Below are 22,500 nucleotides of genomic sequence, written 5' to 3'. Positions count from 1 at the left end.
CTTGGACCACAGGGCCCTCCTGGTCCCCCTGGAGAAGACGGAGAAAGGGTAAGGATCAGCAGTAATGCAGGGAATCCACCTGCATACAAGTGGCACTGACACAGTATAAATCAAATATTCATATTTCAGATAAGCTAAGATATTTGTATCTGCAGCCCCAGTTGGTTTAACTGGAAAAGTTGGGAATTTCTGTAAAAGTAGTATATAGTTCTTAGGGGTTATCTGGCCACATTACATTTCTGTCAGTGATTGTTGTTGAAAACTTAAGTAACTAAATAGATGGCCTACGTTTTCATATGAAAAAAATGTGCGTGGCATTGCATGACAAGTGTTTTAAGTTTCATGGTCAGTTTTTAAAGTCTGATTGAAGAAGGACTGTGAAAGAAGTAATCAATGTGTCCATCAATTCATTAAGTTATCCAGCTTACCGTGAAGTCAGCGGCAGTGGCCGCAAAGATGTGATTAATGTTTTGCTTTGCTGTCCCATATATGTCGCTTATGGTGTGAACTGCTTGTACTGCATACATCTGTTTAAATATTCTAAAATTCTATAAAAGTACATTGTTTCTGTTCCTTTACATTTTTCCTGCAGATATCATTTTCATAAAAGTATTTTTTGGTTATGAAGTTAACATCCCCAATGCATAGTATTCACTTCTGCACAGCATTTTCTGGAACTGTGTGTACGTAAACATATACAGAAATGGATGCATACAAGTGTTTGATTGTTGAAGGAGACAGTAAATCTGTTTAGTCTGTTGTTTAAGTACATTTAACATCCTATTTCTCCATTCTCCATGCTTTAATACATTTTACATTTTAACTGCCCTTCAATGTCCTTATCTTTTTCTCTGTCCTATCTCCCCTTTTCTCATGCACTATTTAATGCCTGTATGGATTCCCTTCCCCTATCCATTCCAGTAGCCCATTGTCTGTACAGCAGTGCATTAGGTGGGCAGCAGTCTCTGTAAAGTACTTTTGGAAATCAACTGAATAGCTAGTCCCTATAATCTGCTTCCCATCGCCCCTTCCTCCTTCTTTGTTTGTCCTTTTCAGGGTGACACCCTTCACTTCTCTCTGAATCTGTTTGGTCCATCTATGTCATGTCTGCTCATCTCTTGCAGTCTCAAGTGAGAAGTGTTCTAGTTCCTCTATTCTCCAGTTGTAGTCCTTTCCCTCCATCTCACAGATGTTTCTGAAAGTTTTCCTTTAGATTCTTACCAACATCCTGATTGCACTTTTCTATGGCCACGAGAATTATAAACTAATCAAGGTGTGGTCTGACCAGAGATCTGTATATTGGAAACCTCTCAACAGTTTGTTTAATCCTGTTGCCTTCTTACTCTGTTGCTGGTGGTCTGATCCAGGTAAGATCAATTTTACCAGATTCTTTTCTTGCTCTTTTAATATCAGTTTCAGTCCACCGAACCGAAATGAAACACTTGGTTTGTTGTAAAAGTGTAGCATTTTGCATTTGTTTGCACTGAACATTGTGCATTCTCCCCATTGTCCAGTGTTTACACATCAACTGCTAAACTCTTCTCCCTACCATCCCGTACTGTACCTGTAATCTGATTATAAAACATACTAGTGAAGATACAGACAAAACAAATGACTCATGAAATTCCAATAAGGAATAGGAAGATGCAAGGTTCAGGAGGGAGATGGAAAAAATGATGGAAAAAACATGAAAGTAAAGGTTAAGAAGTGTTTGGATTCTGAGGAAGTCTTGTTTTAAGCTTGACAAAAGCATTTAATCCTGAATAAATAACCATATTGTTTCATCTGAGCTGTCTAGTGTCTGTTCGTTTTGTGGTTTGGGTACTCAGTTTTCTGTTTTACTCAAGGTTAAGAAGAAGGGTTAGAAAAATATGATACAGTTGAGAAGAAGTAAAAGGTAAGGACAGAAGGACATGCAGAATCGGGGTTGGATGGTGATAGGGGAGATTGTGGGTATGGAGGAAAGATGCAACAGAACAAGTTATAACATTTCTAGCATATTGTTACTGTTGTTTTAGGTGATGGATAGGGTATTTATATGGTAATCCTAGGTTAGCCCTGGATTGTGGAAGCAATGGCAGGCAGCCTTTTTTTCTGCACATTCTGTTCCCATATTTTGTTTTTTTTTTTGACAATTAGAGTTGTAGACAAGTCTCTTATTGCTGGTGGTGGGCATGCTAGAGATTTAGTCTAGCAGCTGAGAAGCTACAAATTCTACAGTTTTTGATTGATACAGTGTGATGCAAAAAAGGGGGTAAGTAAAGTTTGGGATCCATGGTTGTATATCCTTTCTCTTATTGTGAAATTGCCTGAGGTGTATGGGAAGCATACCTGTCAACATCTTAGCTTAAGAGGAGTCTGGACAAAGATAAAAATAATGGGGGACAAAGGCCCAAAATCATGGAGACATTTTAAATATTACTCTTATAAAGTTAAAAGAAAAGTTGCTATATTAACTGGATTTGCATTAACATGCATTTTCTGTAGTATTTGAAATCTGAAATTCAAATGGCTGTCATTATTTAGGGACTGAATCTTCAATGATTTTCCGGAAAACCACAGACTCTATGAGGGACAGACAAAAAATGAAAGGAAAAAGTTTGGACATTCTGAAAAATTCTGATAGTTGAGAAAATGGTTGGGAAGGAATATAGATTCAGTAGTTTAGTAGTGATCTTAGAAGAAGGTAGGATGCTTGGTCGTTAAGGACAGAGTAGTGGTGCTCTCTTTTAGAGGCTGTAGTGATGAAGCCGCATAGTCTATTAGCCTTTCTTGGTAAGGGGGTATGTTTCCTCTTGTTGGCTATAGCAGTAGTTCGCCCATGTTCTAGTCATAAAACTGGATCACATATTATTTACAGATGAAGATTTCACTTATGTCTCATACTGACCATGAATATGTTTTGGTTACTGTTCAGGAAATTGCAGTCCTCTAGGGATGCCTCAACCATTCTCCTCCCCTCAAATTTTGTTTTTATTTTTCTGCAATACTATTGTTAAGCTAACCAGGCTATAGCTCTCCAGAGGTTTCCTGATCTTTTCCCATACAAGGTACTATACTTACTGCCTTAAACTTCTCAAGCACATTTTCCTTAGCCAGTGGTCTGTTGAAGACATCCGTGATGGAGTTATGCTAGCACACAAGCCATATTTCTGAAAACTTGGAGAGGACCTGTCTAGTCATTGTGCTTTATATTTCTTAAGGTCAATTCATTCCTTCTAAATTCTTTCCTTGTCTGTTGTCTGGCCATTGTTCTCTTCAATGTGCTATGCCTCCTTCCCATCATGCACCATCCCCTTACTTTGCTTTATGAAGTCTGAAGGAATATGTGTGTGTATGTTTACAAATGCATGGACATGCACGTAAAGACTGATCATACACATACATACATATACACTTACATGTACATATCAAGAAGTATATAGAGGTGTTTAAACATGTCCAGTGCATACACTTGTTTCACTTTTCTCAAATATAAAACTGCATGTTTAAATAATTGGATAATTAACAAATTGCACATAGTAAGCACAGTTTGCTGGCAGAAACATGCAAGACTACACTAACAGTGTTTCATTACATACACTAATTGAAAATAAAACACTTTGGTGTATCTTTCTGCAGACTAGACATTGTATAACATCCATAATAATAATTTGTATTAGTATGACAAGTGTTGTTTCTAAGTATGGAATCAAATAGTTACTTTTATCAGGTATTCATAAAAATGGTGAGGATAGTTTCTAAAGTGTTTTACTATGATTCTTATGTGTAGTTTTGCATTTTATTTGTTTAAACTAGTGTGGGGGGGGGGTACTAGTAATAAGGGGTCATGATAACAAAAGGACCGGAATGTGACTATAAAGGGTCATGATCAAGGTGTTACTGCTAGAACCACAATGTAACGATAAAGGGTCATGATCAAGGTGTTACTGCTAGGACTACAATGTAACGATAAAGGGTCATGATCAAGGTGTTACTGCTAGGACCACAATGAAACAATAAAGGGTCACAATGAGGGTGTTACTGTTAGGACCAGAATATAACGATAAAGGGTTATGGTCAAGGTGTTATTGTTAGGACCAGAATATAATGATAAAGGGTCATGATAAAAGTGCTAGTCTTAGGACCAGAATATGGCTATGAGCACCGCATGTTTCCATTACTTCTGCAGTGCTAGTGACTGGATGGCTCTCTGGGTTTTAATCTAACTCAATGAAGCTTACACAGATGATAGAATAAAGGCAGACTACACCACTGAGTGTTCTGTTACTGGATATCCTGTCCCAAGTACAAGCGAACGGAGGGTTTTTAAAGGCTTTATTGCAAAATGGAAAGAAACAGCAAACATACTAATGGTGGCTGGTACCTCTGTTATTGGAAAACCAGTACAGGAGTTAGCCCCATCTGTAATGTAACACAGGTGACCCAGGTTTGGGTAACAAATAAGATATCTGAGGAGCTGCTTGGAACAGGTGCTTTTCAGCAGCCAAAGGTGTGTTCTCTTAATTTCTGGGAGGGTGTGAGAATTTAAATTGTAAGACCATGTTTTCATGGATTACAGAAGCTAGCCTTGGGTGTGGAATTTAGCTGGATAGAGCTTGTATAAGAGGTGCTAAAGGGAAACCACAGTATATGCAGACTAACAATAATCTGAACCAAGTCACCCCTGAAAAGGGGCTACTAGCATAGCGGGACTAACACAGTCAGCAAAAATAGACAGATAAAAAAAAAACTGTGAAATGTTGATAACACCTAGAAAAGGAGCCCTCATTTGTGGTGATGTTCTCCTCAGTTTACTTCCTTGTTTATAAAGTGTTGACTACACCTCCTTAAAAGGAAAGACATTATGACTAATTGTGTTGAATATTAGTAAGCAGACAATGGTAATGTGGCAAGGAACAGTGGCACCTAGAAATGACTTACTAGATGACTTGACGACCCAAATAAGTTGTTTATTCTGCCTATACCCTATAAAATGTTTCTGCTGCTTTAATTAATGGTGATTATAACCTGTCACTATTTACAGGACTGACACAGAATCACATGTTAACAGTTCTGTTTTTCCTTCCCATATACAGGGAGAAGATGGAGAGGTTGGACCTCGTGGATTACCTGGTGAAGCTGTAAGTATGACCTGCTCTTTCGCTTGTTTTTAGAAGATTACTCTGCAGTTGATAATCCTTGGGCAGATTAGACAGTCATTTGCTAGAGTTATGATCAAAACTTCAGTAATATTTTGCTAGCATAGCGTAGTACAGTATGTACATATTCACAAAGAGTAAAAAAGTAATTTATGTAAGGGTTACCAAAACTATTTGGAGTACTGTATCATTTTAATAAGGTTGAACAAAAGTTCAGATATGTTGTGAATCTGATGTTACTCTTTAAGGGTTGAAATAGCCGAAGAATAATGAGTGATACAATGAATATACCCATCTTTAAAGGTCGGCAGAGTTGTAGCTGTTGGCTGGCTTTGTACCTCTCAATCTTTGAGCACTAAAAATCATATTGTAGGGGAAGAGAGAGGAGCACTTTCTAATTTTTCACAATAGATCTTCCATTACTAGATATCACACAGCTAATGATAAAAGAATCTTCATGTAGACATAATTCATTTTTAAACAGGTATAACTGCATGAAGAAAATCAGTATATCTGAGCTCCAGTACATCTGGAAAGTGTTGTGTACTCTGCAGCAGGGCTACACACTACTGAGAACTATTTCCAACATTTCCAAGTGTTTGCACTACCCATACACTCCTGTGGGAGTGTTGACAGCTGTGGATGCCCAAGTACAGAGAAGTATATCATTCAGTTTTTAGTTCCCTCTAGGCATATTGTTTATTGTCTCTTGCACTATTTTTCTAATCCTTGCCATGATCTGTACATTTGCACTGAAACTGCAGCTGTGGCATCTGAGTCATTTTATAGTTTGCTGTCTTCAAGATACCATTACTGAATGTAGTTGCATTACTTTTTCCCACTCATCATTTGCTGTCTCTAGGCATTCTGTGCTTGATTGTAGTTATAGCTGCAGAATACTGATTGCCCTAGGTTTGTCTCATCACTACACAAAGCTGTTGCTGGCTATGGCACTGTTAATCACTGCTTCACATAACCTGCTACCTGTAGCTATACCTTTTAATTTCCTCGGTGTGCTTCATTTATTGATATGCAGAGCTGTACATGGCTCACCTAGTGCATGCTGCCTGTTCCCAGTACAGTACCCCACTCCATCAGCACCTGGTGCCTGTCCCTAGCATAGCATATCACTCCTTCAGTGCCCGGTGCTTGTCCTCAGTACAGTACCCCACTCGATCAGTGCCTGGTACCTGTCCCCAGTACAGTACCCCACTTGGTCAGTGCCTGATGCTTGTTCCCAGTACAGTACCTCACTCTGTCAGCTCTTCGGGTAAAGAGTGAAAAAAAGGACTTCGGCTTTACTGTAGAAAGCTACTATGACCAGACCCACATCCCTTTTGCAAGACCAAAAAAAAAACATCTTTTTGGCTTTTACTGTAGAAAGCTGATTTGTACATCTGTACCAATCAGCTTCCTACAGAAACATACTCACCTTCTCAGGTTTTAGCTTAGGGCACATGAACCCCCAAAGTGCTTTTCTGTACCACCATTCAGAAAATAAATGCAGAAATTTCAGTTCTCCATTTTGCCATCTACCACTTTCCTCCCACCACTGCTACCCTTCTGTTGCTACTGTGGGTATATATTTGTATGTCTGATGCTTTGACATATTGTTCTTCTTAATGTTCTTGTATATTGGCCCTTCCTACAAATTCATTTCGTTAGCACTCATTAGGACCTCCTGTTTCAGTCATTACTAAATGTTATGAACTCACAGTTCACCTGACCCTCTTCTGCCACCCTGATAACAATAGGATGAACTGCCTCATGCTTATTGACATTTGTTAGTTTCTTTCTATAGACTATTCCACATGTGAGAGGTAAAAGTATATACGGACATTGAAGGCCAACCAATCTTCAGTGAGAAGACTATAGACAGCATGTTGTCAGTTTCTGACACCACCACCTCACACAGCCATCCCACCATGTCCTAGACAAAGAAATAAGCCTTTTTATGCTGTGGTACTTAAAATGGCCTCAACTAAACTACAAAGGCCTCCTGGATGAAGGTTTGGTATACAGATCACTCAACGTCTCATTAACAGGCAAATGACATACACAGACACTACAGAAAATGTAATTATAAATTGGGGTTACTCAACTGGCAGGCCAAATCCCTTAAGTCAGCAAAGTCAAGTACATTTTGATAATGTCTTAGTCACAGGTGACACTATAGTCAGACACAAAGATACACCACTCACCAGGCTGATGAAAGGCAAAGTGACAACTGCTTCTAAGGTGCCAGGATCCACAGTGTCACTAAGGCTATTGTGTCCTTTCACTCTAAGTACACATATGACATGGTCATAGTGTCCTTTCACTCTAAGTACACATATGACATGGTCATAGCACATCGGGTCGTGAATGATTTGACTCATATCTCCTTGAATCATGTGAAGAGAGACTTGATGGAGCATGGATATGCATAAGAAATTGGCGTGAAGCTAATATTGAGCAGTATTTCACCATTACCAGGAATGATACTACGATACAAACAAAAGATAATTGCCTTCAGTTATTGGCTTAGCTACTGGTGTCACTCAAAGGAGATCCAATACATATCAGCCTGGAAGGATATGATCAAGAACTCTGGCTGCTTTGCTAAGAATTGTCTGCACTTCTATCCTAATGGCTTTCATATGTTGGCCTGGACATTTTCCTATTCATGAGTGTCCTTTTTCAGGCAAGGTCAGACTTTTCAATTTACCTAGCAATCAAATCTACATAAAGTTAGCACTGCTCAAGTCTAAAACCCTAAAGAAGAAGTCCAGAACAGTGGTAGCACCTCACCACTACAAGTTTTCAGTGCCTACTAATCTTTCAGACCCAATCCAAAAAATAATGGTGTCTGTATTCCTAAGAGGCCATCATACCTCCAGACCCTTTTAAGCCAGCACAACACCCTTAAACATATCCACATCCTTTTCATGGTAAATAGAAATCCATACTATATCATAGCCAGCTACCCTACCCCACTCCTTGTCACCTGCAGGCCACAAATCATATTTAAACAGCCCCTCCCTGTCACCTGCAGGCCACAAATCATATTTAAACAAAATTATATCTCCCTATTAAAACTAGCACTTGCACCATCCCTCCATTAACAGGGAAACCTACACAAACACAAATAAATATGCCAAGAATTCCTGGATTTTATTACTGCTAGTTCAGGTTCAAGTTAAAGTCCCAGCTAGCGGTTCAAAGATACTGGAAGAAGTTCTCACCCATATTGCCACTGTTTGCTCAACAACTACAGTTACCATGTCACTGATTTAATTTGTCCATCATTCAGTAACACTCACTACAAGACTAAAATCTTACTTATCAGAAAACACTTCTGTCTTTAAAGACTGCTCTAAGGCAAACCTACTCTAGCTAACTGATAACCTGATGAAATTTAAGCATGCTCCTCCCCTCAATGAGCACATATTGCATACTGAAACATTTACAAAGAATTTCTGAGCCCACCTCAAAGCATGCATTAAAGTATCTGTCCCGAGAAGATGTAAATATAAAGCCAGATTCAGGAATAAACTCCTATGGTGGAGCCCTAGTATAAACAAACAATACAATTAGAGGAAGAAACGTGGCCTCTATACCAAACTTAATATCCAGCCCTAGTATAAACAAACAATACAATTAGAGGAAGAAACGTGGCCTCTATACCAAACTTAATATCCAGCCCTAGTAAAAACAAACAATACAATTAGAGGAAGAAACGTGGCCTCTATACCAAACTTAATATCCTATTTCTTGAGCTGAATTTAAAATGATCAACAAAGAAATGAGAAACAAAATCAAATCTACTAAAATTATGTATGACTTAAGAATTGCTATCTCTGCAAAGTGCAGCCACAGAGCATTTTTCATCTGTGTCAGAAACTTTAGAGGTTAATGGTCAGCAGTGATAATACAAAAGAACATTACGTACTTGATCCATGAGGACATAGCCAAAACATTAGTGGACAAATTTCACTTTAACTTTACTCTCTGTCTTCCCCTAAGGTTCACCTTCTTATTAACACACCCACACCACCCCCTCTGATATCCTTGGCAAGTCCTATATAGTCTCTTCATGGTTAAAAACACTTGTTCTATGGTTCCTGATAATGTGTCAGGTTGCCTTCTTGTTAGCAGCAGACACTTTTTGACAGACTTGCTACTAAACCTGTTTAACCTCAGCCTCTACAATGGATTTCTGCTAGAGGGATGGAGTACTATGATGGTCATCCAGTCTACAAGGCATGCTCCACTACTGGTTTAGGAAACTGTAGACCAGTCTTATCTGCAAAGCAGTGGAACACATCATTATAAAATCTATTAACAAGGACAAAGGCAGCCTACAAGCACTAGATCCAATCCTGTCAGGGTTTGTTAAGGGGCGATCCTGTCTCCTTATCCTGATGAGCTTCTTTGGACATTTCACAGATACATTACATTCAGGCAAATTGATTGACATGGCCTACCTGGAAATGATCAAGGCCTTTGATGCTGTCCCACATCCTGGCATTATGGACAAGCTAATAAAACTAAATATAAGCTCCAATATTCCCTACTGGAAAGAAACTTACTAAGTGGCAAGAACCCAATCTGTTATTCTAGGAGGCATACTCTCTTTCAAAAGCTTAGTTACTACTGGTGTTCCCCAACAAGCAGTCCTATGATAACTTATTTTTAGTAGTTACATCTCTGGTGTTAAGACGGATATCAAAAACCTGTGGCTAACTATGTTTGCAGATGCCTGCAAACCTGCAAGCATCACTGATTCTCCAAATGACTTTGAAATTCTTCAGGAGGGACAAACATGCACCATGTTTTGCTTGGACTATGTCCTAAAATGAAATGCCAAGAAATGCAGCATTGTGTCCTTTGGCAGACAAGGCACATGCATCTATCACATAGGTGACACCCTTTGAAAGTTGATTTAATCATTAGGGACCTGGCACTTTGATTGACAGTGATCAATCCTTTGATCTCCATGTGTTCACTGTTGTTATGAAATCCTTTTACCTATCCAGACTAATCACCAGAGGCATTTCTGTTGGATCTAAGGAAGTGATTATCCCTCTACTTCTCCCTCATCAGGCCCCTAAAGTATAATGGCTCTTTTGCTATGGACTTGTCTAAGCATATGACCTAGCTTGAGAATCCACAATGCTCCCACACTAATGTAATCAAGGATAAATCTTACTTAAGCTACCCAGACTGCCTTTTTCTATTTACAGACTCCATCTAGCCTACAGAGCATTGATAGATTCAGTCCTATACAACCTCTGCACATCCATAAAACTAATAACACCCTAAATACCTGCTCAAGTGATCTTAACTTCCACTAAAACATAAATAGGACCTGTTGAGGAAAGATATATGTGGGAGAATCCCTCTTTTATAAAATCAAGTTCCTTTGCATTTAAAGCAAAGTAGCTTCCTGACCATCTTTAAGCATAACCTAGATCAGTTGATGGGCAATCATTAATTCACCCCTGGGTTTGGCCCCTCAAGCCCTCATTGAAAGGAGAAATAAAATCAGGTCCAAATTAGTCATGTCAATGGGTACCTACAATTTGGGATTTTGTGGTTAGACTACTAATGGTCCTCTGGATCAGCAGTCTAGTGTTGACCCATGAACCTGTGAACTTATAGTGCTATGCCTAAGGCATAGCAATTGAGAGGTATTACTTGACTTTTGTAGCACTGATAGAATGTTTGTAGATGAGGACAAAAGAATGCTACAGTTAGGTGTCTGTATGACCGCTGGAACTGTAAGAGTACAGAAACTGACAAGGGTGGGATGTACTGTGTGTCTCTGCAGGATGGCAGTGCTCTGCCTTATGTACGTAAAGACTTATGGAACAATACTCTTCTGCATTATCATCAAAGGATTGGTGAGAGATGTAGAATGAATTAGCAATAAAGGAAGAAAAATTAAAATCTGACAGTCTGACAGTGACTTGGAAGTTGAAATGCTGATATGCATGTGCTAATAACAGGCATGTGGCTGCTGTCCTAAAACAGACTTTTTTTGTTTAACTAAAAACACTGTAATGATAACAATTACGACAAAAAAAGAGAGATTGCTTTAAAACAAAACACAATAAAACATCAAACATTGACATACTGGATAATCTAGTAAAAGCATAGTATACCCTGTTAAGATCTACTCAATAACAGAACAGTTACAACACCACATGCAACATGCCAAGGGGATATCTTCTTCATAAGCTAGGAGCCCTGTTCATCAACAGCTAGTATTTGATACATTGCAGACATCTGGGAATAGAAAGAAGACATATTTCTTGCATATTTAAAATACACTTTGTCAGGGTTTTCATTGAGTATAGCAGGTCCATATTGAGTAAGTACATATACTTTTTGATGAATTAAATATAATAATGACACTTTAAGTCATCAGGGTGTTTTTGTCTCAGTGACATACCTAGTATTCAGATAACTGAAGACTTTAATGTGAGGGATGCCTTAGCAAGGATGTCCATTAAAATCCAATCTTCAGAGTTAAAAAGAAGATTGCTCATTGCCACCCTGATAGCTACCTTAGTAAGGCCATGTCCAATTGTTTTCAAGCTTAGGACAGTCCCATAATTTAAGAAATGAATCAGCAGTGACTTTTAAGCAAGTCATACTTTGGGACTGTTCCACATATCCTCCATTTTTATTCCTTTAGTTGGTATTCAGTAACCCTCACTGATAAGTTTAATCTGGTGTTCCAAAAGTCCATGTGCTTGTTTTAATTTATGCCAAGGGTTGGTTGTATTGTAATATGCACCTGCCTGTAAGATTTGGTCTCAGGTGTTTTAAATTTGTGTTCATGACTACCTATGAGTTGTGTAACTGAACAAATATGAGGATGCAGGAAACAATTGTGAAAGCTGATGCTTTTAAGAATCAGGAGTTATGGACGTCAGCTGTTCACTGTTTTACAGCTTCAATTGCTGATCTAGGGGATGGCTGATGAGATCATTTACAAAAGGGGATTTTAGTCAGTGCATAGTGAGGCTGGGATTTGGTTAGTGCATAATGGGGCTGGGAATTGGTCAGTGCGTAGTGGGGTGGGGATTTGATCAGTGCGTAGTGGAGCTGGGATTTGGTCAGTGAGTAGTGGGGCTGGGATTTGGTCAGTGCGTAGTGGGGCTGGAATTTGATCAGTGCGCTGTGGTGCTGGGATTTGGTCAGTGTGCAATGAGGCTGGGATTTGAACAGTGCATAGTGGGGCTGGATGTACTTCAACAGCTCATGTCCAAGCCATATATGGCTTTTAGAAGATTAAAGTAGAATGTGTTTAGTTTAGTTTGGATTACTTTTGTTAAGTGAAGGATGAAATCTCTATCTTTTTTCACAATCACAAATAGATGGGCTTGGATGTAAATGCATGTATCAGGATTCATGTAAGCTTTTGCCAGTGATATCAAGGCTGATTAAATTAATGGGTTTTGTAGGTTTGTGCATAAGTAACTAAACAGTCAAGTCTTTTAGTCTTTTTAAGCCTTTACTCTTCAAGTTTGGAATAGCTTTTGTTGCTTAAACTTTTTACATCTGCTCTGATTTTTAAAGGCCATTGCTATTATTTAACTTTTTTGTTCAGGGGTTGAGAGGCATCTTTACAGGACACTCAAATAATCTCATCTGAATCCTCAGTACAGAAGAGCAGTAGTTATACCTCCAGATCTTTCTGAACTGCTGAGTGCCTCAGTCTGTCATGATCATTGAGCGTAGCTACCCCATGAAGGAACCTCTTACTTGTCACTTCTATCAATGATCTCAAGCTTTCAAGTAGTACACAAAGCTGGTGACAATGGGTGAGGAAGGGTACATGAACTAACTGGTAAACTGAAAGCTTAATGCTGTAATTCAATTCTCAGTTTATTACTATCTTCTTCTTCTTTCGGCTGCTCCCGTTAGGGGTCGCCACAGCGGATCATCTGTTTCCATTTCTTCCTATCCTATGCATCTTGCTGTGTCACACCAACCACCTGCATGTCCTCTCTTACCACATCCATAAACCTTATCTTAGGCCTTCCTCTTTTCCTGTTACCTGGCAGCTTCATCCTTAGCAACTTTTTCCCAATATACTCTGCATCCCTCCTCAGCACATGTCCAAACCAACGTAATCTTGCCTCTCTGGCTTTGTGTCCAAACCTTCCAACCTGGGCTGACCTTCTAATATGCTTATTCCTAATCCTGTCCATCCATGTCACACCTAGTGCAAATCTTAACATCTTCAACTCTGCCACTTCAAGCTCTGACTCCTGCCTTTTTGTCAATGCCACTGTCTCCAACCCATATAACATAGCTGGTCTCACTACCCTCTTGTAGACCTTCCCTTTCACTCTTACTGGTACTCATCTGTCACAAATCACTCCTGACACTCTTCTCCACCCACTCCATTCTGCCTGTACTCTCTTCTTCACCTCTCTTCCACACTCACCATTACTCTGAACTGTTGATCCCAAGTATTTAAACTCATCCACCTTCGCCACCACTACTCCCTGCATCCTCACCATTCCTCTATCCTCCCTCTCATTCACACACATATATTGTGTCTTAGTCCTGCTGACCTTCATTCATCTTCTCTCTAGAGCATATCTCCACCTCTCCAGGGTCTCCTCCACCTGTTCACTACTCTCACTACAGATCACAATGTCATCTGCAAACATCATAGTCCATGGGGACTCCTGTCTGATCTCGTCTGTCAACTACTCCATCACCATTACAAATAAGAAAAGCTCAGAGCTGAACCTTGATGTAATCCCACCTCCACCTTAAACACATCCATCTCTCCCACCGCAGACCTCACCGCTGTCACACTACCATCGTACATATCCTGTACCACTCTTACATACTTCTCTGACACTCCTGACTTCCTCATACAACACCACAACTCCTCTCTAGGTACCCTGTCATATGCGTTCTCTAAATCCACAAAGACACAATGCAACATCTTCTGACATTCTCTGTACTTCTCCATCAACACTCTCAGAGCAAACATTGCATCTGTAGTGCTCTTTCCCTGGCATGAAACCATACTGCTGATCACTAATCATCACCTTCCTTCTTAACCTTGCTTCCACTACTCCCTCCCATAACTTCATGCTGTGACTGATCAGTTTAATCCCTCTGTAGTTACTACAGCTCTGCACATCACCCTTATTCTTAAAAATCGGTACCAAAACACTTTTTCTCCATTCCTCAGGCATCCTCACTTTCCAAGATTTCATTAAACAATCTAGTTAAAAACTCCACTGCCATTTCACCTAAACACCTCCATGCTTCCACAGGTATGTCATCTGGACCAACAGCCTTTCCATTCTTCATCCTCTTCATAGCTATCCTTACTTCCTTCTTGCTAATCCACTGCACTTCATGATTCACTATCCGCACGTCATCCAACCTTCTCTCCCTCTCATTCTCTTCATTCATCAGCCCCAGTTCTCAGTTTATTACTGTATCTAGTGCAATGTTTGGGATTGCTACTGCCATCTGCTGGTCGTACTGGAATTCAATTCTCTGTTTACTACTATAGTACAGTACAATGTAGTAGTGATTGCTACTGCCGTCTGCTGGAATACTGGAATTCAATTCTCAGTTTACTACTATAGTCTAGTACAATATTTGTAGTAGTGATTGCTACTGCCATCTGTTGGTCATACTCCCAGTCACCTTTGCATAGATCATTGAACATGTTCCTAGGTTAGCTGTTACTCATTTTCCTGCAGACAGCTCTCTAGTCTTCTTGGGGAGAGAAGGTGACCTGTGATATAGATGTGCTCATTTTCAACCAAGCTTAACACTCGATAGTCACTCAGTCCAGATGGAAATCAGATTCACCTGAAACTACAAGGACATCATCTGACAGCAAAAAGGATATAACTCTCACATTCCAAAATCGGATACTGTTGCTGCCTTGGCACACCTTGATATTTGATGCATGAAAATTACAGACAGATGGGTTGATATGATTCAAGCTTGGCAGAGTCCTGTGCCATCCATGAATGTGATCACAACTTTATTCTTCAATTACGTAGAAGTGACTTTGGACCCCATTCTGTTGGAAAGCTTCCCACAAAATATTGTGGTGTGTGTAATCATATATCTTATCCAGGTCAATAAATCACATGTAGACTGCACTGGCAAACTTCAGTGATCACGTTCCATATCTCTTCAAGGACAAAGAGTTTATGTACTGTTCCGCATCATGCATTGCCCTACATGAAGCAGAGGTTTAAGTCTTCCATTCAGTATCCACTAAAGCATTCTGGCATTTACTTTCCTAGGGATGTTAGGGAGTTTGAGCCCTGCATAAATGGAACACACTCTTCTAAGTTACTTTCTGAAAACTTAAGCCACTACTCTGGAATTACCAACATCCCAGCCTTCCATATAAGATTGGACAAGCATATCTACTGTAGGGTTGCCACCTTTTCAAACGGCCAAAGTGGGACATCTTTGGTACAAACATCAGATTTTACAGGCCGACACATACCCTCAATCACTACAAAGGTTAGAACTTAACATTTTTGCCTAAATAAAAGCTTATTCTTGTAGCAATTTAGTTGCCTATTCTGTTTCTTATAACATTTAGGTATTTTAGATACAGAATAACTGTTTTATGCAACTATTATATAAAATACAGGAAATAATTTTGTCCTCAAATCTCAGGACATTTGCCATTTTTAAAATGTTTTGGCAGGACACAGCTGCCCAAAGAGGGACTGTCCCTCGCAAAGTGGGACAGGTGGTAACCCTAATCTACTGTGACACATCAACAATGTCTAGTGCTTTCAGATCAACTGTTATCCACGCGAAGAACCTTGCAACAGGAAAATTGTTTACCCACTATACTGTCCTCTTCCACTAAAATTGGTCCATTTCTACCATTTTCTACTGGCACTGCCTCCTCAGACGAGGGCATATCCACTAGATTCAGGATTATCTCAAAGATTTCCTTCTACCAGTTAAAAGTACCCCTTGTCAAGGGTCACATTTCTGCACCCTTGCTGCGAACAGCCTGGTGAACATCCCACTTTCCCTTTCTAAACTCATTGGATGGCTTGCCGGAACGTGAGGCTGTCAGAATGCCACCCCATCCTCCTTGGCCTTGACAAGCATCTTTCACAACTGAGCCTTCATTTTGCTGACTACTGTAGCTGATGTATTCCTGGTTTCTCATTATATCATAGTTAAATCCAGAACCCTCTCCCCACCAGCAGTGTTAGGTAGGCCCCTTTTGTCAGCCTTGTGGCTTATTTCACCCCATGTATACACCAGATTGTTCCAGAGTCATTGTGAAATCAAGCACCAACTACCTTTTCACTGTAGCTCCTCACCACTGGTTCATCTCTTCAAAATTTTGAACAGGTATTTATTCCATGTCCATGACTTGCCCAGGCTTATGGCAGATGCTGGACCATCCCAAACAGAAATATTGGCTGGATGTACCCAGTACACCCCGTCTGCATGTTTGAGTTTGCTAAGTCTGTATAACTACTGCCTCCACCATCTGGCAACTAACAACCAGCCACCTGAAGTTTAACACCAAATGGTAATTGCAGTTCACATTAAATGCTGCATCAGGACTGGAGACATGACCACAGTCATGCGCTGGCATTTGGTGCAAGGTGCTTTCATACAAACTCCACTTTTGGATATCTTTGTGTTAGAACAGGGTGTTTACTGTGAATAACACATGATTAGTGTACAACTCCAGAAACAGTTTTCCATTCATATCAGGCCTATACCTTCTTGTCACATTCCTACCAGTGTCTTCATCAATCCTCTGATTAAGAACTGAAGTCTCATACCAGAACAACAGAATATAAGAAGGCTGAATACTCCGGACAGCTGTTAGGTGCAGATGCATAAACAGCAATAGTCCTTTCTGCAGCTCTTAGCTGCACTGAAGTTGCCTCACTATTTAATGACAGAAACTCCAACTGAATTATATAGGCATGGAGACTTGAGAGCACAATTACACCTGCTGGGAGTCTCTATTGAAACTTAGTATCAGTAATGGAGATAAATGACCCCCAGTCCTAAGTCTGGTGTAGAACGATTGCTGGAGTGTAGATGTAAGGCCATCTACATCTAGTGATAATTTTAAAATCTCTTGTATAAGCTAACTAGAGTGACATTCCATTGTCCAAGAACCACTTTCCATTGCCAGGATCGAGTCCACGTTAATATATCCTGCTACTCCTTATCACTTGACTGACATTGCACCTGATTACCCCCCCCCCCACCCAACCAACTTTGTTTTTTGTGGGGAGGAGGGGGTGAGCTAATATAGCAGCTCCAAGAAATGTTTTGGGCTGAGCTTAGGTGGACTTATGTGGCCACATCTGCTAAACACCAGCCCCTAGGCCTGTCTCCAGGGTAGGGCCCAGTATACCTATTTTAGGTAAGGTTCTCTAATTCTTTTTTTGAATTACACTGGGTACATTTTGCATTTCCATTTGTCTGTCCACTCTTACCTGATCTATTTGCAAAGGGTGATTATATCAATAGCATACATCTCTTGACAGCATAGCTGTAAGGATTATAAGGCACACATCTCTCCCTCTAACAATAGGGTCACAGTCCATGGTGGGTTATGTAGTCTGGTGTTCTGCATCTAATAAACCAGCATGTTCTTTAGCCTACCCTGGATAGATAATCGTTTTCATTTCTCCTCTTGGTCAGACATCCTCAGTGTTTGCTTATTGTGTTAGTTAGGCAGTGGACATATAACTAAGGATAGATTTGAAAAACATGTAAGATGGACTAACACTCTATATAAAAGAGTAAAGGAGGGCATCTAATGCGAGGTCAGAGAGGAGGAAAAACATCAACACATGAATGCAGTAAGGGTGCAGCCTGCATAAGAAGTTAGGCTAACTAATTTGGTAGTTAAGATAGAATAAGGGAAGAGCTGGTAGATTAATACAGTGTATCATGCCTCAGACACAATGATACAAGAGGATGAGAGACTGCAGGAGTGAATAAAGACTGGTATCGTAGAAAGGGGGTCAATCTGAATCTGGCTGAAGAAGCACAGAAAATTCCAAGATCCAGGATAGAAAGAGTTCAGGAGTTAGCTGAATTAGCTAGGGGTCATGGAGATAATAGCAACAGAGCATGAAAAGTGTATGTATATGAAGGGGTGTTGATCACACCTGGTTTGAGCCACCAGGAGCAGAAAGAGAGGGTAGTGGCAATGGCAAACAGAATGTTGGGTGTATCCTCAGGGGGCAGATTCCTTATGCAAACAGAAAGTACAGCCTATAGGACCTGAAGCAAACAACATCTTGAGTTCTACATGCATGTTTAGAGGCCATGCAAAGAAAGGAACATCAAGATGCTGGAAGGAATCTAGAAAAGTGTTTCCAGAAAGCTCCAATAAGTGGAGTGTAAAATATAACCACATGCTAGAGGAGATAGTTATGTTATTCTCATTTGAGACCAAAAGAGATTGGGGGTAGAATACTGTGTACAATGTCATATAAGAGAGAGATGTGAAGGAGTCACCCTGTACAGGAAGAATAATAGCGTAAGGAGTAGTACAGGCAGAAGACTGTAAGGATTAATTACTCCCTCTGTCTCAGAGAGTACTTTTTTTTACAAAGAGGTATATGCCTGTTGGTATGTTACCAGAATTTGTAGTAGAGAAAGATTCCAATAAGGCTTTCAAGAGGGAGTGGGACAGGTGAAAAAAGGGAAGGTATGAATGGGGGGAGGTAGAAAGTTAAATGCACATAAAAGGGCAGACTAGACAGGATTATTTTGTCCTGCCCTCAAGCAAATGTGATATAATATACAGGTGCTGTAGTCTGTAGAGGGTTAGCTTTATCACTTTGCTTTAGGAGCCTTCCTGTCACTCAGTTCCTTGGGAGCAGCTGTCTTGTTTATTTACTGTTCAAACTTTGTGCATGTCCTTAACACTGAGAACAAGACTGCATTATTCCTTCTTCACGAAGAGATCACTCAGTCATACTCACTGCCTCATAGTTTTACAAATTACTTACTGCTGCCTCCTAAAACTTCTGTAGATGTGATGTCATTTGGTCAAGCACTGATTAAAAAAAAAAAACAGGCAGAGAAACATGGTAAATGTAAATGACTTCCCAATGTTCTCTCTTGCTAGTCCTTTGATGTTTTATACTTGTCTCAGTCAGACTTGGTAACATTTCCAAAGGCAGTGTTAAACATTACCTTCAGGTTATGTGTTATGAATCTTAAAATTGCTAGCACTGCATGGTATATGTATTATGCTGGAATGTAGTGATTTCTTTATTCTTTTGCAATGCATGGGACACCAGTATCCATTACACTTTGTATGATTGTCTTCTTGTTTTCTAACTGAGATCACAATGCCCCTTCTTCTGTATATAACTTTATTCATTGCCCCCAGGTATGCAACATGGATCCATATTGTTATGGTTAACTGTTGAATAACTGGCAATATCTGAATGAGAGAATATGGACCCCTTTATCAAATGTATAACAGCCACAGTGCTGCAGCGGTTAGCATTGTCGCCTCACAGCAAGAGGTTCTCCCGTTCAATTCTCGGCTGGAGCACCTTCTGTGTGGAGTCTGCATGTCCGCCCCATGGTCGAGTGACGCTAAAGACATGCAGGTAGGTGTGAGCGTGAATGGGTGTGCCTTCGTTGAAGGTTGGGCATCGGGCTGGCAACTCTTCACCGTAAAATCCACTGCCAATCATGAGCGGACTGGAGTTCCGCTGTGGCGACCCCTAACCGGGAAAAGCTGAAAGAGTTTTTATCAAATGTTTTATAAAAAGTAAACAAAAGAAGTTAGGCCACATTTTGCCAGAACATTCTTTACCCAAATGCAAGCTGTCAGAACTGTCACATGTAGGGCAGATCTAACAGTGTGCATGACATTTTGTAAAAAAAGCAACTTTATGATATTGAGCAGTATGCTTTAAAGTCATAGCTATTCTTACTGTAATTGTAGAGCTCAGTCTAGAGCAATGTTTTCATGTCTATTCCATGGATGTGTTTCATTTCTAATGCATGAACATGGTCAATACATCTCTAGAGCAAAAGCAAAACACGTTTTTGCCAATAAGTTTAAATAAAGAAGTAAAGACCTTTTGCTAGTGAAATAATTTATTTGATCAAAGTCTTTCCTGGTAAAGGAAATTTTGTGTAATGAACTGAAATACTAAAGAGTGTTAATAGATTTTACTTATTATGTTGAGAACTACAGGGGAGGTTTGATGTCACTTTTGATGTGTTCTTGTTTTGGCATGACTTTTTAGATAACATTTTATTAGATGTCATGTATCAAATGCACAACTGCACATCTTATATGATGCAGTTAAAAATCCTATATCATCTAGTAGTATAAAACAGGTAGAATATTGATGCCCAAAACTCAGTGAATAGCAGAAGTGTATGCATTATAAAGTCATGCATTTTTAACAAGACAGCTTTGCAAGATGAGGATCTACAACTCTGAGTTAATGTCACTGCCTACCAAGCTCGAAAGCCTTTTTAACATAATGCTGATTTCTGAGTACCTTTAACAAACTCTGCTTTTATTCATTTTGTTTTTTTTTCCTTTTAGGGTCCAAGAGGACTGCTTGGCCCAAGAGGACAACCCGGCCCACCTGGACAACCTGTATGTATGACTGCTTGCAATGCATCTCCCATATAAAACCATATGCACTTAATTTTCCTTTGTGAAACAAGATTTATTACAATATTTTACTTATTTTCAGGGTGTAGCAGGTCTTGACGGCCCCCAGGGACCTAAAGGAAACATGGTAGGTGTCTACATTAAAGATTTATTTATTTATTTATTTATTTATTTCCTTATTTAATTTATTTTCACTTGTTGAAAAAAGCAGGACTGAAATGCACATTTATGTCCTTTTAGTTTCGTACAGAGGGTCCAGTGTTGTACAATAGTCCATTTTATTGTGTGGGAGTAAACCTGTAAACTACTGAACAGTAATGCAGTTTGTTGCCAACAGCTATCCTATGCACATATAGGCTACTTGCTTTGGGAAAACATCCTTGCTTTTTTCTGTTGCAGGCTCTAAAAGATGATGTTTTACTTTGTTTTTTCTTCTGTTTTGTATTTAGGGCCCGCAAGGAGAACCTGGGCCTGCCGGTCAGCAAGGAATCTCTGGTCCACAAGTAAGTCTGCAGCACATTAACATATACTCATTTTTCCACATGTTTCTGTGAATTCGCTCAGAAAACTGTAAAATAACCTTATTAAGTTACTCTCACAGGCAATACTGCCTTATTTTATCTTCCGCTCGCTCACTCTCAGCTGTACATAATGTTGAACGTATTTTGGAATAATTTGAAGTTCTGACTGCCTTTTAGGGGAGAAAATGATTCATTCATTTGTCTGGAATACTAATAAAGAAGGCCACACCTTTGGGGCCTCTGAGAGACAGCTCATGTTACAAGCTGCATGCCAAAGTAGTAGCACTTGCAAAAAGTCAAAAGACCTCAACTAGACTGTAAAAAGCTCTTTTTGTGACTTCCATTTTTAAGCAGGACAGTAAATCTTTCAGTATTTCAAAGGAAAATCATGTAGATAAAGCAAACACACACTATACATAAAGTCTGAAGTCACCAGTTATTTTTTCCTTTTCCACTAGGGTCTTCCTGGTCCTCAAGGTCCTATTGGCCCTCCTGGTGAAAAAGTAAGTTTCCAGTGTTGCTGTTCATATCATATGCTTGTCTTTTCAGCTTTCCTAAATGTGTGTTGGTAACTAGAGTTTTGTCTCTGCCTTTGCCCATTGATTTGTCTGTATCTTGTTTTATCAGCTGATTGCAATTTCTATGTCTGTACTATTGTGCTTATAACATGTTATAAAGCCTTGTTATTAAACAAATTAATGTATCAGTGTGTAGAGATTTGTTAATGTATTACAGACATTTTGCCAGATAGTCTTGAATATGACATGGAGCAGTGTGGCTATACAATGGGAACAACAAAAGTAACTGTCAGTGAAATGCAATGTCTTCATGTATTATAGGCACACTAAAACTGCTCTAGAAGGTTTTTGGCAGACTGCATGGTTTCCATTCACCTTCCTTCTTCCTTTCAAAACTCTGTCAGTACAGTTAACACAAATAGAAATAGTATAAAGACTTAAAAAGCTGTTCCGGCTTTGGTGTCATATTTCAGTCCAGACTTTAAAGTTTGAATTCTTTGGTTAGAGGGCCCCCATTATGTAGGCGTGGGTAATATGTTTGTGGCATGCCACCCCCTACTTTGACTGTCTTTGTAAGACTGCCAAAATCACATCAACTCCACACTTACACACACACACATACACTCTCACATGGTCTCACACACACACACACACACACACACACA

General features: G+C 39.7%; 1 protein-coding gene across 7 annotated transcripts in view; it reads left to right on the top strand.

The window, feature by feature from the left end:
- COL11A1 (collagen type XI alpha 1 chain) overlaps positions 1-22,500 on the top strand; it is a 625,054-nt gene that overhangs the window by 317,702 nt on the left and 284,852 nt on the right. For all 7 annotated transcript variants that reach the window (XM_044085726.1, XM_044085723.1, XM_044085729.1 and 4 more), the window contains 6 exons: positions 1-48; positions 5,079-5,123; positions 20,725-20,778; positions 20,879-20,923; positions 21,246-21,299; positions 21,776-21,820. The exon at positions 1-48 is cut by the window's left edge and continues 6 nt beyond it. In XM_044085726.1, coding sequence (XP_043941661.1) covers positions 1-48; positions 5,079-5,123; positions 20,725-20,778; positions 20,879-20,923; positions 21,246-21,299; positions 21,776-21,820 — 291 coding nt within the window. The remainder of the gene's footprint in view (positions 49-5,078; positions 5,124-20,724; positions 20,779-20,878; positions 20,924-21,245; positions 21,300-21,775; positions 21,821-22,500) is intronic.

This window comes from Protopterus annectens, chromosome 10.part0 (assembly GCF_019279795.1).
Source record: "Protopterus annectens isolate FY-2018-M chromosome 10.part0, PAN1.0, whole genome shotgun sequence".
NCBI classification, from domain to species: domain Eukaryota; kingdom Metazoa; phylum Chordata; order Ceratodontiformes; family Protopteridae; genus Protopterus; species Protopterus annectens.
The sequence above is the reverse complement of the archived record's forward strand: the minus strand, read 5'-3'. Positions and strand labels throughout refer to the sequence as shown.